This window comes from Rhodnius prolixus, unplaced genomic scaffold (assembly GCF_049639745.1).
Source record: "Rhodnius prolixus isolate KJV_2025 unplaced genomic scaffold, Rpr scaffold_2, whole genome shotgun sequence".
NCBI classification, from domain to species: domain Eukaryota; kingdom Metazoa; phylum Arthropoda; class Insecta; order Hemiptera; family Reduviidae; genus Rhodnius; species Rhodnius prolixus.
This window is the reverse complement of record NW_027411592.1, coordinates 9,726,433-9,751,162: the sequence shown is the minus strand read 5'-3', so window position 1 is coordinate 9,751,162 and position 24,730 is coordinate 9,726,433. Positions and strand designations below refer to the sequence as shown.

At 32.2% G+C, this 24,730-nt stretch overlaps 2 protein-coding genes and 1 long non-coding RNA gene across 5 annotated transcripts; 2 read left to right on the top strand and 1 right to left on the bottom strand.

Moving 5' to 3' along the window:
- The first annotated feature begins 4,843 nt into the window (after positions 1-4,843).
- On the top strand, positions 4,844-9,818 carry LOC141448900 (uncharacterized). The gene is made up of 4 exons (XM_074117759.1): positions 4,844-5,171; positions 6,172-6,300; positions 7,014-7,225; positions 9,394-9,818. Exons 1-4 carry the CDS (start codon positions 4,926-4,928, stop codon positions 9,758-9,760), a joined length of 954 nt encoding a protein of 317 aa, XP_073973860.1. The 5' UTR covers positions 4,844-4,925; the 3' UTR covers positions 9,761-9,818.
- LOC141448901 (uncharacterized) lies at positions 7,601-9,441 on the bottom strand. The gene is made up of 3 exons (XR_012455251.1): positions 9,304-9,441; positions 8,022-8,158; positions 7,601-7,791 (listed from the first exon to the last, which is right to left on the bottom strand). It is a non-coding gene; the product is annotated as an uncharacterized lncRNA (long non-coding RNA).
- A 5,203-nt stretch (positions 9,819-15,021) lies between the features above and the next one.
- On the top strand, positions 15,022-19,436 carry LOC141448899 (chymotrypsin-1-like). 3 transcript variants are annotated; one of them, XM_074117758.1, is made up of 5 exons: positions 15,022-15,359; positions 15,854-15,982; positions 17,492-17,700; positions 18,649-18,761; positions 18,970-19,147. In XM_074117758.1, the coding sequence occupies exons 1-5, from the start codon at positions 15,093-15,095 to the stop codon at positions 18,996-18,998; spliced, it is 747 nt and encodes a 248-aa protein (XP_073973859.1). In that variant the 5' UTR covers positions 15,022-15,092; the 3' UTR covers positions 18,999-19,147. The 3 variants fall into 3 exon arrangements, with proteins under 3 accessions (XP_073973859.1, XP_073973858.1, XP_073973857.1); XM_074117756.1 differs by lacking the exon at positions 18,649-18,761 and having other exon boundaries at positions 15,028-15,359; positions 18,970-19,436; XM_074117757.1 differs by lacking the exons at positions 15,854-15,982; positions 18,649-18,761 and having other exon boundaries at positions 15,025-15,359; positions 18,970-19,436.
- The last annotated feature ends 5,294 nt before the right edge of the window (positions 19,437-24,730 follow it).

Genomic DNA, 24,730 nt, shown 5'->3' with positions numbered 1-24,730 from the left:
AAAAACTTTTTGATTAATTTTTTCAGACTTGGACTTCACAAGCATACGATTCACTAAAGCAAGATAGGTCCACCCTTACAATCACATTTAACCTTGTGGGTGACTCACTAGACCTACATAGGACCATCTTATACTCCCGTTTTACGAGGGATTAAATAAGGTTTTCTAAACTTCCATTTTAGATATTTTATGGTTTTACTACCTTTAAGCATTTGATTATTAAATCTCTAAACAAACTTCCGAAAAGAAAGAAAATCAATACACCGGAAGTGCAGTTTTAAAGAAAATCTTTTCCTGTAATTAACTATGAATTCGCCAAACGGATTCATTTGAAGCTGTTCTAATGGCCTACTTAAGCTTAAATGTCAGTTTGGCTTGTAATTTTTTCTTAGTTTTAATAGTTTTATTCAGAGGGACTGTGTCGCATCCTATCAATAAAATTCAATTATATTCGTAAATTTTGGGTAAGAAAAAGTCATGTGAGTGTTCATACGCGATTATTTTCATGAGAAAGTAAAGTGAAATTGTCCAATATTGGAAAAAAAACTATTCGAAAACGATCTAAACTTAAGAAAAAAATTCTTGGAAATTGAGAATGTTTTTTTCGAATAATTTGTTAGCATTATTTCTCAATATGTACTCAAGATTAACATTATTTCTAAAAAAAAAAAAAAAAAAGTTAATAAAATATGAGAAAATTATAAAAGATTTATAAAAATTGGTGAAAGGTATCCAAGCACCATTGTTAATACGCTGCGACCAGCCATGAATCGTTTTCCATTGGACGGGGCGTGATTACCATTGAGGTGGGCGTGACCCGCCCACAGTTTGCAACCATACTACATTGTGATTGGCCAATACTTTAAACTTAATTATTTCATTGAAATAATTAATTTAAAATTTTTTTTCCAACATTTCTCCCATAGGTATTTGATAAACTTTCGAATTAAACAAGAAAAAAAAAAAAAAAACTCTTTAAAAATACGATAAATAATATTTCTATTAGGATAATACTACATGTTTCACACAATTATCGTTAACAGAAGCAAAAAACTTCAGAATTTGTATTGTTTAATCGTGAAATAGATAACACAGAAATAGGCTTGTTAGCCGCCATTACTTAGGCTGTAAGCTTACTTTACTCTCCATCCGGTGAAGAACTCTAGTGGCAATTCCTGTAAACATAAATGCAGTTTCTAGTTTCACATTTAACCATGTTGACGACTCACTAGATTTATACAGGACTATCTTACTCATATATTTAACTATGTTGACTTTATTTGCTGACGTTTTAGTGCCATATATGAAATATCCAGTAATTGAATTTGTAGACCTCAGGAACAAGTCAAAGGTCGATAATTTCCAGTATTTCTGAAGCATTTTCCGCATTATGTTCGAATGAGTAACTAAACTGACGCTATTAATTCAGACATGAAATGGCGTCTTAGAGGTTTAAAGTTTCTAGGTGTGACACGAATTCAATTAATTCTGGTTTTTTTTTCATATTTTATATATAATGAATAGTTAGATCTTAAATGATAAATGTAAAATTATCCTTAGTGCATTGTTACCAATTTTTCCCAAAATGAAATCAATGGAATAAAGCGAAGGTAAAATTAGCTTAACTGGGCATTTAGTTAAAACTTTACTTCTTCGTTTGTTAAACCGCATTTAATCACTCGAATTTATTTAAAATAAGTTCAAGCCTTATTGATTACCTTGAATTAAATGGAATACAGTGTAATATTAAGTTTATTGAATCAGGTAATACAACCCTTTAATTAACAGCTAAAATTAAGTAATCGTTCTTGATTTGGCCGCTAGAGGGCTGCACCTTTTTCAGAAATCCTAACTAAATGAGGTAATGCCATATTTTAAACCGTTGAAGCAATGGATTCAAGTCTCGAACTAGTTCCATTTCATTTTGGCCTGAAGCTGCAGATTATTTTATCTTGTGAAAATTTCAAAAGTTTTCTAAAGTATGAGTGTGACGAAAAATTTCAATATTTTTGTTTTAATATCTGAGATATTTTTCAATTTTTTCGCGATTAATAGTGTGTCAAATTTAAGTAGACAGAATATTTATCTGTCGGTCTTTTTTTTTTCTTTTTCTTTTTTTACATTAGCTCTATCAACTCGTGGCCATAGCCCATCTGCTAGTCTCTCAATTAATAAAATTCGATTAAGGGTACTTTTGGAGGGGTGGGATAGTCTAATTTTTGTTTTACCATTTCTAACAGCCTGGGGAGAGATTTAATACAAGCATTCGTTCTTTTACAAAATGCCAGATTTTCTATAGATTGGAATTTTTGTTTACATTTTTTAAAATAATAAATGATTGAGCGTAAAGCAATTGTGGACCTTGCAATTGTGCAAACAATCAATTTAGTATTTACTAGTATCTGTTGTGACGACAGTTTGGACGAAACAACAATATATAATTATGTGGGAGTAACAAGGAAGTAAGGCTGACACAGACCTCATAATTGTAAACCAGTATTTCCGTTTTCCTACTTTATTATTAAGAAATCTTAAGGCTACTAATTACTTCGAATATGAAGGCAAAGTAGGAGTATGTTTTCTTTTTAAATTTCTAGTGCTAAAGAGAGAATTTGTACAGTAGGCAAAAAATCTTTATTAATATTATTATTAATGACGAAATTATTATTTTTAAAATTAAAGGATGTCCAAAAAAAAAAAGTATAACTTTTATAAATCTTTTATCAACTCCCCAAAAAAGTGCTGATATTTCTTACTCAGATCTTTAACACCGTCCTCACTTCCTCGCCTTTCTACGAGTACCATCCGTATGATTCACAAGTCCTTACTTATTTCTATCTGAGAAAAGCTCATATGATTTGATCGATTGACAAACAATTGATTTAAACTTTTCATTTAATAATAGAAGCTGTCAACATCACATCCTACCATCAATTTAGATTTTGATATTTTCATTTATCTATCCAACAAGCACATTGAGTAATGTCCATAAGCTCAAACATTACTTAGTCCCGTAATATTTTTCTAAATTGCACAAGTCTTCAATGCGGTCTGACATAAAGGTTTATTATCAAAGCTCAAGGAAATAATTCTAAGCACCTATTACTTAATATTAAAAGCATATCTCTAAGAAAATTCTTTCAGCTTAGCAGAGATACATACGTAATTTTCTTCAATCTATCCGATTATAGTAAGCGTAATCCAATGAAGTATCCTAACACTTATGCTCTATTTAATAATATACAGCTGACATACTGAATCACCCTAACCACCTTAGTAAATACCTTCCAGGATATTAAGGCAAACTTATCTTCAAATTTCGGTCTTGTCATTGCATTTTGTTCTCTTTGATGTTGAAACAATTTTACGGATTTTCTTTAAGCTTAAAGCGTACAGCTAAATATCATAATTGTAACGTACAATCCGCAAAAAATAATTACTAATAAAGTATTTTAATTTTTAGACCTGTTCTTAGATGATTAGGGTCCTTAGTTTTTTCAGTGCGCTTTATCACCTTCCAGACAGCGATTTCATCGTTTCTGAAAACCTTGTCCTTCACCGGACGATGGAGGCTCATAAAAACAGAAAAACCAAGAGCTGGGTGGAACTCGAACCCAGAGTCAGTAGATTAACTACTGATCTAATCTGATCTCGGACTGCTTTCCCAACTGAGTAATAAAATTATTTATGCCTACTATCAACAATAGATAACTTTGGCAAGCTTCAATTCTTTGTTCCCTTAAAGTTAAAATGTTATAAGGAAGAGAACACTGTCCGGAGGGCGGCAGCCCACTGAAGAAAGCTTCGGTCACCAAACTTCAAGCTAGCCTTAAATTACATTAAAAGAAAAGTACATAAAACAAAATTGGTATTATTGTTTTTTGCTTTTGGATTTAATGATCTTCTGGTTTAAAACAATATTTTACAGTATTTTGATTTCAAATCTTAGATCTACTAAAACAAGAAATCAAAAAATTATTTGGAAAATTTTTGAGAGGGAGAAGTATGAAATAAAGATACAAGTAATAATTAAACAATTAATAACATATAAGGATGGTTTATTTTTGAAAACAAGTAATATATTAAAAAATAAAAATAATAAATAATGAAGAACTCATTTAACTGCTACCTAGCGGCAATTATTTTTACTAATTCGACTCCATCTAACATTGTTCCTTCTAATATTTTATACTTATTGTTTTTCCTTGCATTTATATATATGAAACCGTAAATAATTACCTCCAATTGTCAAAATTTATCCGAATTGGGTTCTCCAAGTGTGGAATTAGATGTATACTGCTATCAGAATTGTGATTTGAAGCAAAGTGGTTCAACCACTGTCTTTTACAAACGATTCTGGAGTACGACCTATGATGAGGCAAATTTTACGAAAGCTGAATGAAACCTATTTCTAATTAGAGCTTACCATAATTCTGAGCATAATAGAATGCATCTTTTTATGTGAATCTGAAACAAGCTTAATGATTAAACGAGAAATACATTTTTCTTCCCGAATATCTGGTGTAAATCTAAATTTGGAAGAATTTAGGGGAGGAATTCGTTTTTTCTCTAAATGTTTAGTTTAATAGATGTCCTAAGTTATACGTTAGAAATTATAATCTCGTACACTTCAACCATTGTTCGTTGTATTCAGTGTTTGAAATCATCTTATTATGAAATATTACAAAATTATGCATTTCATTATTAAAAATGGGGGTTTAATGCAACCGTGTAATTTAAACACGTGCACAGGTATTTTATTTCTATGGTAACAACCTTCTTTATAGGTATGGTCAGTGTATTTAAATTAAAAAACAAAACAAAAATTAAGTATGAATTAGAATTTTACAATTAAAAACATATGTTTCGGTTTATCATAATTAAAAAAAATTAATAAATTGTTTTTTCTAAACAAAATTAAAGTTATGTTTAGAATAGGTTCTTATTATGACTTATTATATCTGTTACAATTGATGTATTTAGTATTGTGTGCTAATCAAAAACCTGATGAGGCAAGGACATATTATGGCAAAGAGTTGGCTTCAAGCGACGTACCATTTATAGTAGGGGTAACTGTTGAAGATCTACTCTGTACAGGGACTATCGTGTTGGAAGACACCGTGATCAGCGCTGCTCAGTGTTTCAAAAGCCACCAGCCAGAAGCAGTAAAAGTAAGGGAAGTTTTAGATTTTTATATATTTTGTATAAGACCTCCGAGCTTAATTCTCTTGTAACAATGGAAGAAGCTCTGGACAAATAATGAAGACATTACCACTAATTGTTTAAAACTTAATTATTTAACAAACAGCGCCTCAAGAAATATTATGGTTTATATGAATAAACACTTTCGAATGTTTGTCTCTGTAAGAAAAAATAAACTATCCTTAACTGAGAAATAAACAATACTTTTTAAAGGAAACAATAAATTCAACAAAAAAAATGTACAAACTATATTTGTAGAAACAAATTATTTCACTAATAGTTATTTATTGTGCAAGTGTGGGAAATTGAGTTTTTACTCTCCTTGTCTAAGGAAAATGAGCGATGGAGTGAATACACTTCGCTAAAGTGTGCAGTATTTCATATTTTCAGTAATGTATACTGAGAATTAAAGAAATTCCCGCCTCATTTGAATTTTGAATAATAGTTTAACTTGAGCTATTGAAGATGAAAAATCATGAAAAAAATATTAAAATTTCACAGTAGAATATTGTGCATCTTCTTTGGTGACTGATATATAATAAATTCGAAGGAAAGAAAGTCTTCGAAACTTAGATAGAAACATCTGAGACTAACTTTCCCTGAGGAATCTAATTTTGTTTTCAAACATTTTGAGAACATGAAGAGTTTTCTGATACCCGGAACATATTAGGCGGAAAAGTAAAATATTTTTTCCTCTTCTAGCACTTATCACTGAAGAATCTTCTCTTTACAATTGTGCCATGACGATTTAGAAACGTTTAAATTTACATAATTTTTCTTATGTGTTTTATTTTTTTTTTGCTTTCGGATGAAAGAGTCTACTTTTCTTGGTTTGCTTACTTCACCAGCTCATCTTTGTCAATGCAGAAATCAGAAAGCAACAGCAAACTATTTTTCCCGTCCTTTATCTCTAACTTAAAATTTTTTAAAAAAACATCATTAATGATTTTTTTATTAATATTATTACAGGTATATGCTGGGGCAAATCAGATTACTGAAACGGGATTGTATTATGAAGTTAAATCAATTCATATTCATCCCGAATATAAGCCTGCTCCTACTTTCTCAGTTGGTGAATTTGATGTCGCGATTCTAAAGGTAAGGTTCTCCAGTTAAAACCTGCTTAAAGCTGAACACAATGAGACCCAAGATAAATTAATTTTGCTAAGATTCTGGATAGATAAAAGCTGGCTTAAATTTACAATTGTAATAATTAGAGATAATAATTAGAATAAGAGAAATAGTGAAATCGGAGAATTCAAGTGAATGAAGAATTGAGAATCAAGTGTCTTTTCCCCTGGCAAAGTACTTCCAATACTTATTTCTGAAACTATGTCTCCTTATCATTATAATTTATTTAATAAACTAAAGGAAGTTAAATTGCAATCAGATATCAAATACGTTTGTTTCAGTAATAGTTCATCAATAATAAATCACTAATGCATTTTATTACAATAAATTAATATAAGTGATAATAATATTGGATAAAACTAGCGAGAGAAGTGAAGTAAGAAAGGATGTTCTGAAATTTGTTTTGTTCAGAGTTCATTAATGTTTGTATTCTGGAGATAATATTTTGTTTCTTATTTTTTCGTTTTTTAGTTTTTTTATGTACTATAATTTGAGTATTGTGTATTTAGATTTGTGGTTTAAAAATCTTATATTTGTATGTAACTATACGAGGCTCTTAGCTATGAATTTTTTTATTTCTGTAAGCTAGCAAATAAATAAATAAATATAAAATTGTAATAATTGAAGCAAGAGAAAAATATTGGAGAGTTTCAAAATAGATTTTTAATTTTGTTTTTTAGCTAAAGAGGAAAATACCAAGTGACCAAGGGAGTCCAATCAACGTGAGTGTTGATGACTGGGGCGATGATGAGGCAACAAAGAAGTGTAGAACTGCTGGTTTTGGGATGCACAAATCAGCCACAGTTAACGAGAAAAATGTAGGCAAACTGCATGGAAGTATAGTTAAAGTGTCACGTCATCCGGACAGTTGCAGTTGTGCCGTTATGACAAAGTAAGTACCATTCATTACAGTTATAGTTCAATTTAGGTAAAAGATTAATTCTTTCCAAGTAGAAAAATAAAAATAATCACATAACTAACTGTAACTAATGATTAACATTAAATTATATTCTGAAGAAAATTGAACAATTATTTTTTAATTTAATTAAATCCAGGGAAAAAATATTCGTTTGACATCCACTCATACGACTTTCTTACCGCATTTTACTTAGTTGTCTTTTCTTGAATCTCAAATTTTTATTGTAAAAGATAGTTCTCATTAATATTGCACATGTTCGCTTAAAATGAACCTTTTTCAAGGGAAAACAAATTATCGCTACAAACTAAATATCTTAACAATTAACGGCTGCTACTCCCGCACCGGTTTGGGAGTCCCGGTATGTCCTTTTTTTATTATTTGGGATTTTGGTCACTTATTTAACTTATTTGGTAACTTAATCAATATTTAATTAATTAATAATTAATATTTAATAAGTCCATTGAATATATTGAAATAGTACTTGTAGGTAGTGAGCCCAACCCTTCTTCTAGTCCAGCCGCACCCTTCATCGTGTTTTCCTGGGAAAATGTTTCAAATAAAAGTAAAAAGAAAATCGAAGAAGTCATTTAATGTATAACTATCGTTTCCATTTTTTGTTTTTGGTTCATGCTGACCATATTTCCGAAACACCCACACACACACACACCAACAATCTTTTTTTTCAAAATCAGGACCCGAAAAAAGTAATTTCCGGTAAAATCCCAATACTTCCATTGGACAAATTGGCCGAACTTAACTAAACGCATACCTTTTTAGGGTCAGAAATCTTTGTAGGTCCCAAATGGTGTCGGTTACAATATCTTGCAAAACGCATTCTTACCATTCAGATAGTTGTCCTTCTCAACTCTCAACAAAAGCTATCCGTCTTTCAGTGCCTTATCAAAGCTATAATCACATAACATTTGTATTTAAAGTGAGTCATTTTTTCAATTCAGTATATGTTATACATATAACGAAATAATTAAATACATAACTGGATGTTGGCAAGCTTTGGTTCTTTAGTTTAACTTCGTCGTTGCTCAAGGAACAGATCCAATGAGGACAAAACATCATCGTGCAAGAGTGGCCTTTCGGAAGCCGTTCATCTTCTTTTAACTTGCATACTACGGTTGTCTACAGCGTTTTACCAATATATTGGCATTTATAACGTAACATTATTTAGTCTTGGAAAGGAAATTTAATCTTCAATTATTTGCCTCCGAATTCTCACTTTATCTACGCCAGGGTCATGGAATACATGGTCATGAGGACTTATTTGGTGGTTTCAGTTTCTAATTTTAATTTGGCAGAGACATCTAAATAATAATTATTTAATTTCTTGACAAAAATGCAGGATTTTTTTCGGGTGTAAATACTTAACTATTTTTGGATATGACTGTAGTTTCCTACCAAGCTTGGTTAAAGAGCTAATTAGAAGAAGAACTTTCAGTATAACTTTATTTAGTGAGTGAAGAAAGGCAGAGATTCCAATGTAGTTATCGCCTATGTTTTGTTTTTAATTAAAGCGAAAATCCCTACCACAGGGAAATAATATCAATCTGTAAGAACTTATTTTCACTTTTCACCTGTCCAAATCTTACATGCAAAAACGTAAACAGAAGGCTCAATTTCAAATAATTTGTTAATTAAACAGTAAAATAGCTTCTTAGGGTCCAAAGAAAATAAACTATTCTCAGATGGTTTCGCGACCTTGAGAGGTGCTCATAGATGAAATGGATTTTAAGCAAGATATTTTCTGGACGGGATGCAAGGAACTCTCCGAAACTTATCCACTTCCAAAAGGTTTGCGTTTTGTTCGCAGAGAGTCCTGCAGTTTGGACGGGCACTAGAATCACAGCTCGAAACTGATTTTTGGTACAATCCTAACCGTACGTTATCGAAAGGGTGTTACGGATGAAAGCGGGGTACTCATACTTTGTGCTAAGGTCATTCAATCCTATAAGTTGACTCCTATTTCTAGAATGATAATACTTTTGATTTTAATTAAACTAAATTTAATTCACTTTAATTTTTTTTTTTGAAGTGCTTACTTTTTTTTTAATACTAATTTGTTATTTCTACATTCACAATGTTCAGATAACTTCTCCTCATTAATATGTTTTCTTCTTATTAAACCATAGTGTCCAGAAGAAATCAGTTATCTGCCTGGATTCAAGAAGTGGAGATCGATTATGTTATGGAGACTATGGAGGTGCGCCGTTGGTCTGTGATCGTAAACTGGTCGGCATAGCACACGGGCAAGTTGGTTGTCCAAACTTCAGCGTTCCCTTTGGAGACATAATGATGTGCGGCAGTGACAATTTGGTGGATGTATTTCTATGGGTTCGCCCCATGCTGATGTTTCTGGCTGACCACTTACCCAATATTGAGATTCCACAAAGTCTCAAGAATAATGGAGATAAGAATATCCCAGCAGCATTTTTACTATTTACAACAATTCTCTACCAAATTCTTGTTTACTCTCTTTTTACAAAAATTCCATTGTGAAGTACTAAATTTAAAAGAATAAATAAACCGACTTCATTAAGTGCAATTTAAATTGTAATCCCACATGTTTTTGTTGTAGACAGTTATGACATATACAGATGTTTTAAATTTTTAATTTGGGTCCAAATAAGAGAAATAATATGGTGTGATCACTCACAGACATTCTCCTATTTCACTTCTCAAAAAGTTCTAACTTATATATACAGGGTTTTCATTTTAAGACGGCTCAAATGCATTTCATGCTTAAACGGTTGATCTGAGCGCAAAATGGTAGAAGAAAAATTTGTTGCCCATCAACTCTAGTTTCAGAATGTGGGACTTGATTTTAGATTCCTGCCCGCATACGCGGCTGACGCGCGACCTAAAGTGAGGATTCGCAGTTGACCCCTATTTTCATAAACACAGTTTTAAAGAGTATTAAAAGTTATGAAAGAAACCGGAAACCGTAATTTGATATCTTCAAAATTAAAGGTGCTGGCACCATTTCAAAATCTGGTATTTATTAATCATATTTCAATTTTTTAACTTCCTATCAAAGAGAAAGAAGAGCACGCGATAGGTCATTTTTATGGATCGTTTCATCCTCTTTCTAATAAAAATATTGCCAAGGCAGTAAAGCTAGTATTTTTCTTAATATCGAGTGATTTTTCTAAGAAAAATCAAATTTTAAGAGTTTTAAATGTTCTCAAGCATACACAAAATGGCTAAAAATTAATTTTACATCTGTTACAAACAAGAAGGTTTAATAATTATTTGGTAATTTTGGGAGAGTTGCGTTTAATTACCAAAAAAATTGGAAACCTCCTGCCACATATTTAAGTAATCAATATCTTTCATGTAAAGGATCAAACTTATTCCTTAATTTATCAAATAATGCACTTTACTCATCTTGTGAAGCATGTACTGTGCCTTCAAAGTCCTTCTATGGCTCGCAAGCCAGGTTAGCCAGGAGGTTATCAACTGCTCTCTGTACCTGAGGAGGCACGTTTAAAGGCACAGTACATGATCTTTATATTCCTTCACACCGTACTTCATCCTTTGACTAATCTTTCTTAATTAGCGGTACCTCTCTCTGGAACTCCTTACTATCATCTGTCCGCCATGCCCTAGCCTTTCTATCTTTAAATCCCTTCTGTTCAATTATCTCTTTTCTACCCAGCTTCTTCCGAAATAATAATTAAATTAATTTATTTCCTTAATTTTAATTCTTATTATTGTAATACTTACTTATTTTTTGTATTTCTAAAATATCTAGAATAAGGCCAAACCAATAGGGCCTCCAATTGTAAATGTATTTATTCTAAGGGGAATAGTCCCAGGATAATAAATTTATTTTCTTTCTTTTCTTTCTTAATGACAGATAAAATACTACTAATTCAAATATGTACATAATTTCTCAAATACTATGAGGCTTTACCTAAGTAGTACAAAAATAAATAGTAATTCGAATTACTCTTTTATCAGGACCAAACATTAAAAATAATTACCTAAAAAACTAACAAAATTAAAACATATTTTTTTAATTCAAATCATGCTGACTGAGAGTTGGTTTTCTTCGAGGACAATTCTGTTCAAGAGATTTTATTAGGTTTTACAAAAAACTGAACTGATAAGAGACAATGAAGATTACTCAAAATAAATCTTGTGCAGTTCTGAAAATTTATAAAAGCCTATGGCATTTTGAAGTTGACAAAACAAATCGAAGTTATATTAAAGTGGGAAGACTTTAGTCAAGTACATTGAATATATGGATCGAACTTTCGCACTTAAAAGATCAGATTAAAGCGTTTTGGTCCATGATGTTCATTGATGGACTAGCGCCTCAAAACTATTCACGATTATTTATTGTTAAAATTGATTCAATTAATTTAAACATATAATGAATAAATATGATCACAAGGATCCAGGTGAAGTGTAACGTATATTGCTTAATATGTATTTATTTAAATGTGTGATTTTGTTTTGCTAAGTCATTAATGACTCCTGAAAAATTACCACTTTTGAATTAAGTCACTAATCGGTGCTTAATGCAGAAAGTTTTAGAGCGCTTAATTCAAGCGTTCTTCTCGCATAATTTGAGTGCACCCAAAATTTTGATGATTTCTCAGAATTTTTGTACGCTTACAACATTAAAAAGTAGCTTCTAAATTCCTTGGCTAACTTTTTTACATGTACAAAAATGTTTAAATGTAGGTCGTTTGATATTCATTATTAATAATTAAACCGCACTGATTAGCATAAATTAATGATTTTTCTAGTAATAATTATTAACCTTCTAGAACTTCTACAACTGAATTGTTAATGACATCACCTAAAGTCTTCTGAAGCATTATACGTTTGTTCCAACCTAATTACTTTGGCTATTTTGGCTCCCTATTGGTATAACTTAATGGTTCAGACGAAATATTTAATTAATTTTATAAGCTTTAATATTTTTAAATGCAGAAAATATGCCCCCTTAGTTTCCGAAGTCCCCGATCGTGCTGCTGCCTTCTGAACAACTCCTGTCGCGTTTATGGGATTGTTCTCTTGAATGTATTTTCAAATTCCATTGCATACTGCCTGCATACCCGCGCTAATTAATAGCTTTTATTAATATTAGAAGAAGACTAAGAAGTTGACGTCACCAAAGTTTATAGTATCGCTGAACAACGGCATATTTATTGATATTTGAGTTCCGCTAATAATCAAAGATATGAAGCATGTTACCAAACTGTGAACGTTGCTTACTAAATTTCTTCCATATTTAATAAGACAAATCGGTTATTCGCATTCGTTTTCGAATTTCTATGGTGTTCACTAAATGGACTACTATGATTGTGTGAGCAGCATAAATCAAAAACGGAGAAAAGTAATAAGTTCAAATTTGAAATTTTGGTAAGATGCCATCCCTTATTACAAGCGTATGTTAATTGAAATCCACTGAAGTGTTACTTTATTCGGAAGTGCTACAGAATCAGCTTTTTAGTCTTGCCGTTTCCATCTAGAACTGTTTAAATGATTGTCAGGAAAATGCTTCTTAAGGCAGTTGTAGTAGAGAAGTGAGTTATATTTCTCTTAAAAGTGTCTTTTAAGTAATGGATGGACTTAATAATATAGGTATTTAATTTATAAGAAATATTCCAAACTTAAAGTTGAGCTTTACCGCCGAAAAAAAAAATACCAAAAGCAATAATGTCTAAATAGAACATAAGTTTGAGCTTTTTGTGGTTCTTAGTTTATAAGATGTTCTGTTCACAAGTTCTTTCTTGGCAATCATCAAGCTGTTCTCAGCCTATTAATTGTTTCTGTCCAGAGTTTGCTGAGCAACATTGGGTGATGTGCTGACGCCATCTAACTTTGTAAGAGCTTTAATGTACATACACTGGGCCAAAAAAGTCTGTGAACACTAACCTAAATTTTATTACTTTTATTATTATCTTATTAGAAACTTCTTTTATTTTCAAATGAAATATACTATTCGATAGACAGAAACCAGAGTTTTTCATTTTATATTCAATCTTTTATTTTTGTTCAGCAGGAATATCACAATTAAGTGTTTAACAAAACAACACCCCAAACGAATGCAAAAAAAGTCTGTGAACAGCTGTATAAATATGTAAAAACATTAAGATAACAAACAGAAAAACGATTGAATAAAGTTTCAAAGTTCTCTATTGTATTGTAGAAACCACTACAGTCAGTTTTGTGAATAAATAATCTAATTAGTACATATTTAACCACTAATATGGAAGTTCCCAGACCAATTCGAGAACTTATTGTGACGTTGCGAAATGAAAGAAAAAGTATTCGAGAAATAGGGAAGATAGTTCAAAAAAACCCTTCAACGGTGCATAATATAATTAAAAAGTACGGAAATGTGATTAGTAGGCCACGCAGTGGACGGCCACCAAAACTTAATTCCTTTCATAAACTGCAAATTCTGAAGTCTGTTCGAGAAGAACCCAGGACAAGCGCTCAAAAAATCAGTCAAGAATTATCAAGTGGTTATGTGTAAGCGTAACACCACAGACAATTAGAAATAAATAACATGAATACGATTATTGCGGTCGAGTCCCGAGGAAAAAACCTTTAATCAATAAAATAAATAGTAACCGCCGATTGGATTTCGCGAAAGAATATGTTTCTAAGCTTTCTAGTTTCTGGGAAACCGTAATCTTTTCAGATGAGTCGAAATTCAATGTATGTGGGTCTGATTGACGACAAAAAGTGTGGCGAAAAAGAAATGAAGCTATGAAAATGAAAAATATGAAGCCTACTTTTAAGCATGGGGGAGGCAACATTCTGGTGTGGGGTGCATGAGTGCTAAAGGAGTGGGCAAGTTAGATCTAATTAATGGTATGATGGACCAATATGTGTATGTGGATATATTAAGACGCAATTTAAAAGAAAATTCAAAAAAATTAGGGTTGGAGGGAACGTTTGTCTTCCAACAAGACAATGACCCGAAACATACCGCACTAAAAACTCGGGAATGGCTTTTAAATAATACACTCTGGCGCCTAAACACCCCTCCACAATTGCCAGACCTTAACCCAATAGAACATTTGTGGGATGAAATCAGCCGCGAAATAAATAAACGAGGAATAAGAAACCGTGAACAACTAAAAAACGCTATTTTAGAAGAGTGGGATAAAATTCCAACATTGACGACCACAAAATTATTAGGATCGATGAAAGCTCGCTTGTTGGAAGTGATTAGGAACATAGGAGGTCCTACAAGTTTTTAAAATTTATAATTCACGTACAATGTGTAAGAATGATTTATTTCTGCAAAGTGTTCACAGACTTTTTTTGCATTCGTTTGGGGTGTTGTTTTGTTAAACATTTAATTGTGATATTCCTGTTGAACAAAAATAAAAGATTGAATATAAAATGAAAAATTCTGGTTTCTCTCTATCGAATAGTATATTTCATTTGAAATAAAAGAAGTTTCTAATAAGATAATAATAAAAGTAATAAAATTTAGGTTAGTGTTCACAGACTTTTTTGGCCCAGTGTATGTCGGCCTACCTTCGACAATGTTCTTATTCATCAGTTCACTGAAACGCTTATTCATCAGTACATTTAATCATTTATTCATCAGTTCACTCAATCATTTATTCATCAGGACCAGTGCATCTTGGAAAGCGCTAAATGCACAATGCCAAAATATAGGATAAAAATTATAATTATTGCTTAAGATAAATTAATGCTGATAGTTATTATAAACAATGTGTAAATTGTAACTTAAATCAACATATGGTTAAAATTCAAGAAACTTATTTAAAAATAAAAAGTATTAAGCACTACCTCAAAATCATGTGCTCTTTTTATTTTAACAAATGGAAAAATGTTCGAAAGGCGTAGTGTTCAAAATTATTATTTGAGATCCTTTTCAATATTAATATCATTTTTTTTGCTGCGCAAACAAGTGATTTGCGATGAAGGCGAGGCTAGAACGTTTTATGGTCGAAATATATCTATTAAGGAAGCTCCCTTTGTCGCAGGAATACTAGTATCTCGCCAAGAGATATGTACTGGAACGTTGGTAAGCGAGAACATCGTGTTAACTTCGAAAAATTGTTTGAAATCGGTGAAAACAATTAAAGATATCAAGGTAAATAAATAAATAAATAAAAATATAAATAAATTATAATAATATATTTTTTTATTTCAACCCCGTTTTTCGAATCGAAAACACGAATCTTTACAGTAATTCGAGTGTGCTTACATCTTCAATAGAAGGGAAATTATTGTTAGTTTTGCATGTAGGAAAGCCTTTGAGGGCACTGCTATGGAAATATAGGCGTTTGATGTGTTAAAAAATTATTCAAACTCTGAAAAAGTTTCCCAAATGTGCGAACTAACTTTTTTATTTTTTATTGTATCTACATCGAAGTCAATCAATATTTAATTACACAAAAATTTCCAATTTGTGGACAACCTTAGAATGGAGAGAGAAAATATTTTGCAGTTTTTTTTCTGTTTTTAATCGGTGCGACATTGGCGCTCGCGAGTGCACTAACTCTAACCTCATTTCTTCCCTTTAAGTGATTCTTAGTGTTTATGTTTAGAGCAACCTTTTTTAAATTAAATGTTAACGTTCTACAGGTGTTTCTTGGGACTGATGTGATAAAAGATGATGGTAAAAATTACTACACAGCATCTGCAGTTTACACGAATCCTAAAGAGGGTGTGTCTAATGATCCTTTAGATTTGATTAATTTAGCTTTAATTAAGGTATAATAATGGTAAATTTTTAATAATTATGAATTTTATACGTGATTTATTCAGAATATCTAGTTAAAACTGTCCGGTAGGACAGTTGTATAAGGGTTGATCGTCAAAAACTGCACGAAAAAGCGTAACGTTGAAAAACACCCAACTTTGACAATTTTTTTCTCTTTTTCTATAAAAGATAAAATTCCCAAATTTTCTTTAAAATAAAGGGCAAACCCTCCTTTATAACTGTAATTTTTTTGCAACAACCCAGATCTAATAGGTTTCGAGAAAAAAGTTGCCAAAAATGAGCAAAAACCGCTTTTTCAAAAAATGTTCTTGTTCTTGTTGTTCTTGTTGTTACCTTTTTTGTAAACAACGTAGCGCCTAAACGCGCAAACCGATTTTCATTTATAAAGGTTTTTATTTTAAGGGTTCGCCCGTATCATACTTAAAGTTAACCGCTACTCTAAATGGTTCCAAACCCTGTCTCATACATCCCAGGCAAGGAAACGTCAAGTCTTTCAAATCTAGTCCCCAAACTTCTTCGTATCTCCCCAAAAGTCACAGTATTGAAGGAAGAAACTTGTGGAGAGAGCCCATACTTCTGGTACTCAGCAGCCCGTCTTCTAAATTCTTTCAACTGTTTAAATAGTCTGTGATAATGAAATGGCTGTAAAATATTAATTTGGAAAGTTATCGCTTTTATAGTTAGTTCAAGAAATAATTTTATTTTTCTGCCTTTCTTTTTTCTTGTAAGCTATAATCAATTCTACTGTCTCCTAATTTCCTAAATAAATTTAACAAATTCTTTCTGGTGTAATGTATATATCCATTATAGGAACTCCTTGCCAGGAAAAAAGATCTTGATTTCCTGAGCAAGGAACATTAGAAATTCAGAATTGATTATACTGAGTGTGTTCCAAATCGTCATACAGAAAACAAGTTAAATTAGAAAGATTATTTTTACAACAGCTGTTTTCTTCAAATAACTTTGTATTCTTTTCTGTTACATTATTTAATTCCTTGCCTTCGCTAATTCTTCTTGATCAATTTCCTGTCATCTTTATCCGCTAGAACACCTAAATCATACTTCATCCTAAAGAGATCTTACCTTCCATTTAAGTAGCATTTTACTCTACAAATAAGTTCTACAAGTACACAACAACTTGTCGTTTGCTGAAAAATTGTAATTTGTCGTTATTTATTTGTTTTTTTTACAAGTTTTCTGAATAATTTTGTTGTAGTCCTGCCAAGGGATGCAACATAAGAAGAACCTTGCACAAACCAAACTTAAATGCAAAAGATTCTGCTTATTTGTCAATCAGAAACAAAAGGAAGAAAACAAAAAACAGTTAAATGCGACGGTGTTGTTCTTCGTCGTTAATGCATTAATTAACTTTATTTTTCTTTTCTCCTTTAATTGTCAGCACATTTATATGTATGAAATATTAATTGATAAAATATAAATTGACTAAAAAATTGGACGTAATTACAAAGAAATAATGCATTATTCATTTTATGTCACAGCTGAACAAACATGTTGAGATTAGTGCCACTATTAGCCCTATAAGAATTGAAACGAAGCCCTGGCCTTCCGGTATTGAAGAATATTCTCGGCTATGCTCTGCCATGGGTTTAGGTAAACATAGCAAAACTGGCTCAGTGGGCAGGTTACATGGCAGTCAAGTCGTTATGGAATTTGGTCCAAAAGCATGTGGCTGCGCTAAATTAGGAAGGTGAAGTTATGTACTTATGCGATTTATTGGCAACAACAAACATTTTTTTGTAGTTTAGTATTGGCGGTATGGTATTTGATATTTAATTATAAAATGAGTGTATCCACACGCTATGTGGTTCCCTGAGACATATCCTCCATTAATTACTTCAAGCTTGAGTACCAGCTTTAATTAAAACTCAAGATTATAAAAACGCCGACGTACGACGCTCATGAGACAAAGTGATAACGTCAGATGTTGAAGCTTCATCCACATAAATGAAAGACTTGTTGCTTGGAATAGAATTGTAAGCTTGCAATTTCAAAACCTCATGCATAAAACCATAAATGGATGCATAAATGTTCTGAATGTACGCTAATAGGAAATGCGTTACATATTTGTAGATGCTGTCCTTTGTAATACTGAAAGAAATTAGAGGATCAATATTTTTGTTTTATTTTCTTTTAACGGAGTATTCTATAATTCGATCTGAATCTTTTCTTTGATATATTTTCCATGTTCTTAGTGAGAGAGCGTTGTGTGATTCGGAAACATTCATTCCGCAGTCATTCTTTATTCTGTAAGAATTTAATTATAACTCTTAAAGGCATAAACCAAATTAGATATATTATGCAAGTATTTTTTAAAACTTCAAACTATAAACCGAACAGAGATTTGGTTATTTCCTTGAACTTCAATCTTTGAAGTTAATTTTTTGAAGAAAAGTTCTTTTTTTAATTTTCAAATTTTTGTAAAACTATTTTTAAATTATTTATAATGTTTTGTGATTGAAAATAATTGGTTAATACAGTAGTAATTAGAAGAGGTTCTACGATATTCGTGTGGTTAAAGCCGAGGCCTGCAAAAAGTTGCATATTGTGGTGTTGAATTCGATTCCCGGTCTAGGTCTTGGATTTTATTTAATTTGTTTAATATGAGAAATTTATCATAAAGAATGTTTGTTATTAGCCTCCCTCCACGACATCGAATATTCGCAATTAGACTTAAAGCTCGCTTGAAAAAATTAATAACGAATAAAGATAAAACATTTGGAGGGACAAACGTGGCTTTTTTTCACATACGTAAGTGTTATCATCTATACTACAATTAATTTGATCTTAAAATTAACCAAAACGACTAGAAACTTTAATTTAACCGTCGTTTTCTTGAAGTGCTTTCACTTGTAGGTTACTGATCGCTGGTACAATCATCAACCATCAGAATGTGCTACCTAAAAAGTTCTAATTTACTATCAATATTTTATTTATTTTTCTTTTTATTTGATTACAGACTTCAAAAAACCAAGCTTATATGCATGAACAACCGTGGAAACGATAGGTTCTGTTATGGAGATACAGGAGGACCACTGATCTGTGACGATACTTTAGTTGGTTTAGCTCACAACACGGTTAAATGTGAAAATTACACAAAGAATCCGGTAGATCTATCTGAATGTGGATTGGACTCCACAGTTGATACTTACGTGTATTTATATAATTATTTGAAATGGTTAAACTTCGTGATGAAAACTAAAGTTATGGCGCGAACAGTCGACAACGAAATGAATATTAACGAGATTTCGTTTCGGGAGTTACACGCACCATCGACTGGATATTTATGTGAATTTGGATTAAGTGGATCACAACTGTTTTTAATAATCATCGTCCACGTATTACTTATGTGCTAATTATTTACAAGTAAACATTATACATTTGTATTTTGTACAATTGTTCAGAAAGTAAAAATCTTAAAATATATATGGAACTTTTCTATATTAGTCATAGTGATCACCATCTGCAATTCGTATTAACACCGCTATGAGGTTAGCATACTGGACTCCCACGCGGAGGTCCCGGGTTCGAATCCAGCAGCTGACCCTTAGATTTTCTCTTCCTAGGAGCTTCTTACAGCTCACTGTCCGGTGATGGACAGTGTTGTCTGTAACGAGAGAACACTGTCCGGAGGCCGGCAGTGCACTGGAAAAAGCTCCGGGCGCTAATGACCTCAGGTGTTGATGCGCCAAAAAAAAAAAAAAAAAAAAAAAAAAAAAACACCACTATTTCGTCCCTCCTAATTATATTAAAATTACAAGTACATAAAAACAAAGTAATAATAGTTTTCGGATTAACATATACGTTAGTGTAGAAATACAAAGGGAATAAAACCGAATTAGCTTCTAGTTCGCCTAGATTTCTACTTTTTCTGCTTCTGTCATCTACTGTTGCGGCAGGGTTAAAATAAACATAAAGGGTCGCCTTTATTTGAGAAAAAAAGTTAAAGTACAAAAGGAAAAAGCCGAATTAGCTTCTAGTTTGTCTAGGTTTCTACTTTTTCTGTTTCAGCCACCTACTTTCACGACCAGGGTTAAAATAAACATAAAGGGTCGCCTTTATTTGAGAAAAAAAGTTAAAGTACAAAAGGAAAAAACCGAATTAGCTTCTAGTTTGTCTAGGTTTCTACTTTTTCTGTTTCAGCCACCTACTTTCACGACCAGGGTTAAAATAAACATAAAGGGTCGCCTTTATTTGAGAAAAAAAGTTAAAGTACAAAAGGAAAAAACCGAATTAGCTTCTAGTTTGTCTAGGTTTCTACTTTTTCTGTTTCAGCCACCTACTTTCACGACCAGGGTTAAAATAAACATAAAGGGTCGCCTTTATTTGAGAAAAAAAGTTAAAGTACAAAAGGAAAAAACCGAATTAGCTTCTAGTTTGTCTAGGTTTCTACTTTTTCTGTTTCAGCCACCTACTTTCACGACCAGGGTTAAAATAAACATAAAGGGTCGCCTTTATTTGAGAAAAAAAGTTAAAATACAATGGAAATAATTGGTGTAGTAAGATCAGGTTCGTAATCGGTTATAATTTTAGAGATGTTTTTGGAATATTTTAACAACGATCGTAACATAAAGAGTTTAATTTCTGATAAAGCTGTGCCCGGATGGATATACACACACCCGAGAACGAATTTGAAGATGCCATTGGCCTTTTTCGTTTACTAGACAGGCATCACCAGCTTTTGCGTCTTTCATTTCCAAATAAATTTCCGAAATGTCAATGTTAACTCTATTACAATCAGTGAAGCTATTGATGTTGCGATATATGGCGACATCACCGGCTTTGCGACTTTTACTATTCGATTGTTCTTGAGAAGCCCTTTCCAACCGTATACGATCTCTTATTTGATTTTGGCTTTTCGATGCGTCTAGGCCGACATTAAATATTTTTGGGTAATATTTTTTTATTTTAACACCTTATTATATTAACTGTCACTATTTTACACTAATGTTTTATATACAATCGATAGATTGTGACGACAGCTGACGATTAAAACTCAAATGAACATCGTAGCTTCTCCGAGTCAAAAGTTATACTAATTGCAAATCTCGATACTCAGCAAAATGATCTCAAAATGGCGGCGCTTCCCCCTCCACCGCGCGCGATGCGTCACAGTCCTCGCTTATCGTAATGAATTCTTTGATCCTTTAGCTATCCAGTGGTCTAATTTAATTTTGGATATAGACGATAGATTCAAAACTATAATGCCAAACTGTATCCCCCGATTTTGTTATCATTAGATTTTTTGGATTGCCACCATATGATTCAAATTTAAAGACGTATTAACGTCAAAAAACCGAATTAGCTCCTAGTTCGCCTAGATTTCTACTTTTTTTGTTTCAGCTACCTACTTTCACGGCCATGGTTAAAATAAACATAAAGGTTTGAGAAAAAAATGTTAAAATACAAAAGGAAAAAACCTAATTAGCTTCTAGTTGGTCTAGATTTCTACTTTTTCTCTTTCTGACACTTATTTTCATGATTACGGACAAAAAACCTAAAGGGTGGCCTTGATTTGAGAAAAGAATGTTATAATACAAAAGGAAAAAACAGAATTGGCTTCCGGTTAGTCTAGATTTCTACTTTTTTCAACTCAGTTACCTACTTTTATAGCCAGAGTTAAAATAAACATAAAAGGTTGCCTTAAATTGGAAGATGAAATGGAAAATACAAGGTGAAATACCCAATTGTCTTCCGGTTAGTCTAAATTTCAACTTTTTTCAACTCAGTTACCTACTTTTATAGCCAGAGTTAAAATAAACATAAAAGGTTGCCTTAAATTGGAAGATGAAATGGAAAATACAAGGTGAAATACCCAATTGTCTTCCGGTTAGTCTAAATTTCAACTTTTTTCAACTCAGTTACCTACTTTTATAGCCAGAGTTAAAATAAACATAAAAGGTTGCCTTAAATTGGAAGATGAAATGGAAAATACAAGGTGAAATACCCAATTGTCTTCCGGTTAGTCTAAATTTCAACTTTTTTCAACTCAGTTACCTACTTTTATAGCCAGAGTTAAAATAAACATAAAAGGTTGCCTTAAATTGGAAGATGAAATGGAAAATACAAGGTGAAATACCCAATTGTCTTCCGGTTAGTCTAAATTTCAACTTTTTTCAACTCAGTTACCTACTTTTATAGCCAGAGTTAAAATAAACATAAAAGGTTGCCTTAAATTGGAAGATGAAATGGAAAATACAAGGTGAAATACCCAATTGTCTTCCGGTTAGTCTAAATTTCAACTTTTTTCAACTCAGTTACCTACTTTTATAGCCAGAGTTAAAATAAACATAAAAGGTTGCCTTAAATTGGAAGATGAAATGGAAAATACAAGGTGAAATACCCAATTGTCTTCCGGTTAGTCTAAATTTCAACTTTTTTCAACTCAGTTACCTACTTTTATAGCCAGAGTTAAAATAAACATAAAAGGTTGCCTTAAATTGGAAGATGAAATGGAAAATACAAGGTGAAATACCCAATTGTCTTCTGGTTTGTCTAGATTTCTACTTTTTTGGTTTCTGTCACCTGCAGCTATTGTCAGGTCTAAATTAAACTTGAGGGGTTGCCTTCTTTCAGAATATAAAAACTTAAATTCATGTAAAACGCACCGAGTTGGCTTTTAGTTCGCCTAGATTTCCATTTCTGTCTTTGTCACCTACTTTTTTGGTCAGGGTTAAAATAAAAATAAAGGTTAGCCTTCGTTTGAAATATGAAAGCAAAATACAAGAGATAATAACTGAATTGGCTTCCGGTTCTCCTAGTTTTCTATTTTTCCTCTGTATGCCACAAACTTTTATAGCAAGGGCTAATACAAACATAGGTTACCCTTCATTTTGAATATGAAAGGTAAGATACAAGGAAAAATCACTGAATTGGCTACTAGTTCGCCTAGATTTCTATTTTTTCTCTCTCTGTCACCTACCTTTGAGGCCAGTGCTGTAATCAATACAAAAGGTAGCCTATACTGGCAAAAATAAAGTTCAAATGCAAGGGAAATAACCGAATTGGTTTCCTGTTCGTCTAAATTTCCACATTGTCTGTCACTTTCACCTACTTACATACGTATATGTCCATGTCTAAATCAATGGTAAAGGGTAGCCTTCATTTTGAAAAGGAAACGTAAAATATTGGGAAAAGCACTGAATTGGCTTCCAGTTCTTCTGCTTCAGTGGTGTTAAAATGTTGGCCCGCAGGCAGCATGCGGCCTTCGGGGTATTTTTTTTTCCTAAGATTTTCTGAAATAAAATTAAAATAGAAAACTATTTATGATGAAAGTAGCGCTTAGGGAGACCAAGGGATTACCGTTCACACAACTCCTTTAACTGTTTAATTTAGGAATACTAGTACTCGTACGGGTATATACGTGGCCCAGTGCTTTTCCCAGTGGCCTGATGGCGCTGACTGGTTTCGGCAACGTTTGGAAGCTGTATTTCTGCCATTCTCAAAGTTACGTTATGTAAACAGTTCCCAATAGCGAAAAGATTCAAAATAGTATAATGTGTTTTCCACTTTGCCTATAAAATTGAGTTTGGCTTCTTTGCTAGAGGACGTAATTTACATGGAGAGCTTTAGATATAAAAATCGATATGGTTTGATGGACTTCTCTAAATATTGAGCCAGACTTGTTACAAAGTGTGTTTTTCCATGAGTATCAAAATCTTAATTTTTGGCCTTCGTGTATTCAACTGCCTTTTGTGACTATATCTACCTGCATTCGAGCTAATTATTTCCTTTATTTATTTACTTATTTAATGTGGTTATTTGCGCACGGTGCCTTTTTCGGGGGCAGTGCAGGTCTCTGTGGGTGGATGCTTTCATGTAAAATTTGGAAAAACGGCCACAGAAACTTATAAATTGATGTATAAGGTATATGGTAATGAGTGTTTATCTCGTGCTCGTGTTTTTGAGTGGTTTAAAAACTGCCGAAAAGACGTTGAAGATGATGCTCCATTGGGTTCCTGAAGGTCAAACTATTAATCAATATTACTACCTCTTGATGTCCTTGCCCACCTACGTGAAAGAATAAAAAAAAGACGTGAATTGTGGAAGAAAAAGTCTTGGGTTTTGCACCTGCTCACAGTGCATTGTCTGTTAGACATTGGCATCCTGGTGTTTGGCCATCCGCTTTATTCATCTGACCTGGCACCATGTGACTTTTATCTGTTCCCTAAGGTCAAGCCCCTGTTGAAAGAGATACGTTTTGATAGCTTTGAAGTAGTAAAAAAAAAAGCGGCAAGTGTCTTGAGGGAGCTTATCAAAGAAGACTTCCAGTCCTGCTTTGAACAATGTAAAGTTCGTATGGAGCAGTGAAAGGATAGTGGAGAGGTGCATATTGAAGGGGATAATCAATAAATATGTATAAATTTAAAATAAAAAAATTTGCATTATCAGTCTATTTTTCCTGCCCTCATAAAAAATGGTTAATTATTAAACAAGACCCCTAAAACAAAAAATAAATCAATAAATCAGTCTCGATATTTAATAGCCGCAGCTCGTATAATTTACATTAGAAAGCAGATTCACTATTTGAAAAGATTTAAATATAAAAATCTGACCTTCCCTTTATAATTTATTTTTACTTTATTTCATTAAAGTTGTAATAGAGCTATATTACATGTAAATCTCATTTAAATTCGAAAATTACAAATGAAATTCGTTCAGTTAACATATGAAAAAAATTAATAAATGAACAAAATTTAAAAAATATATAGTCATATGTT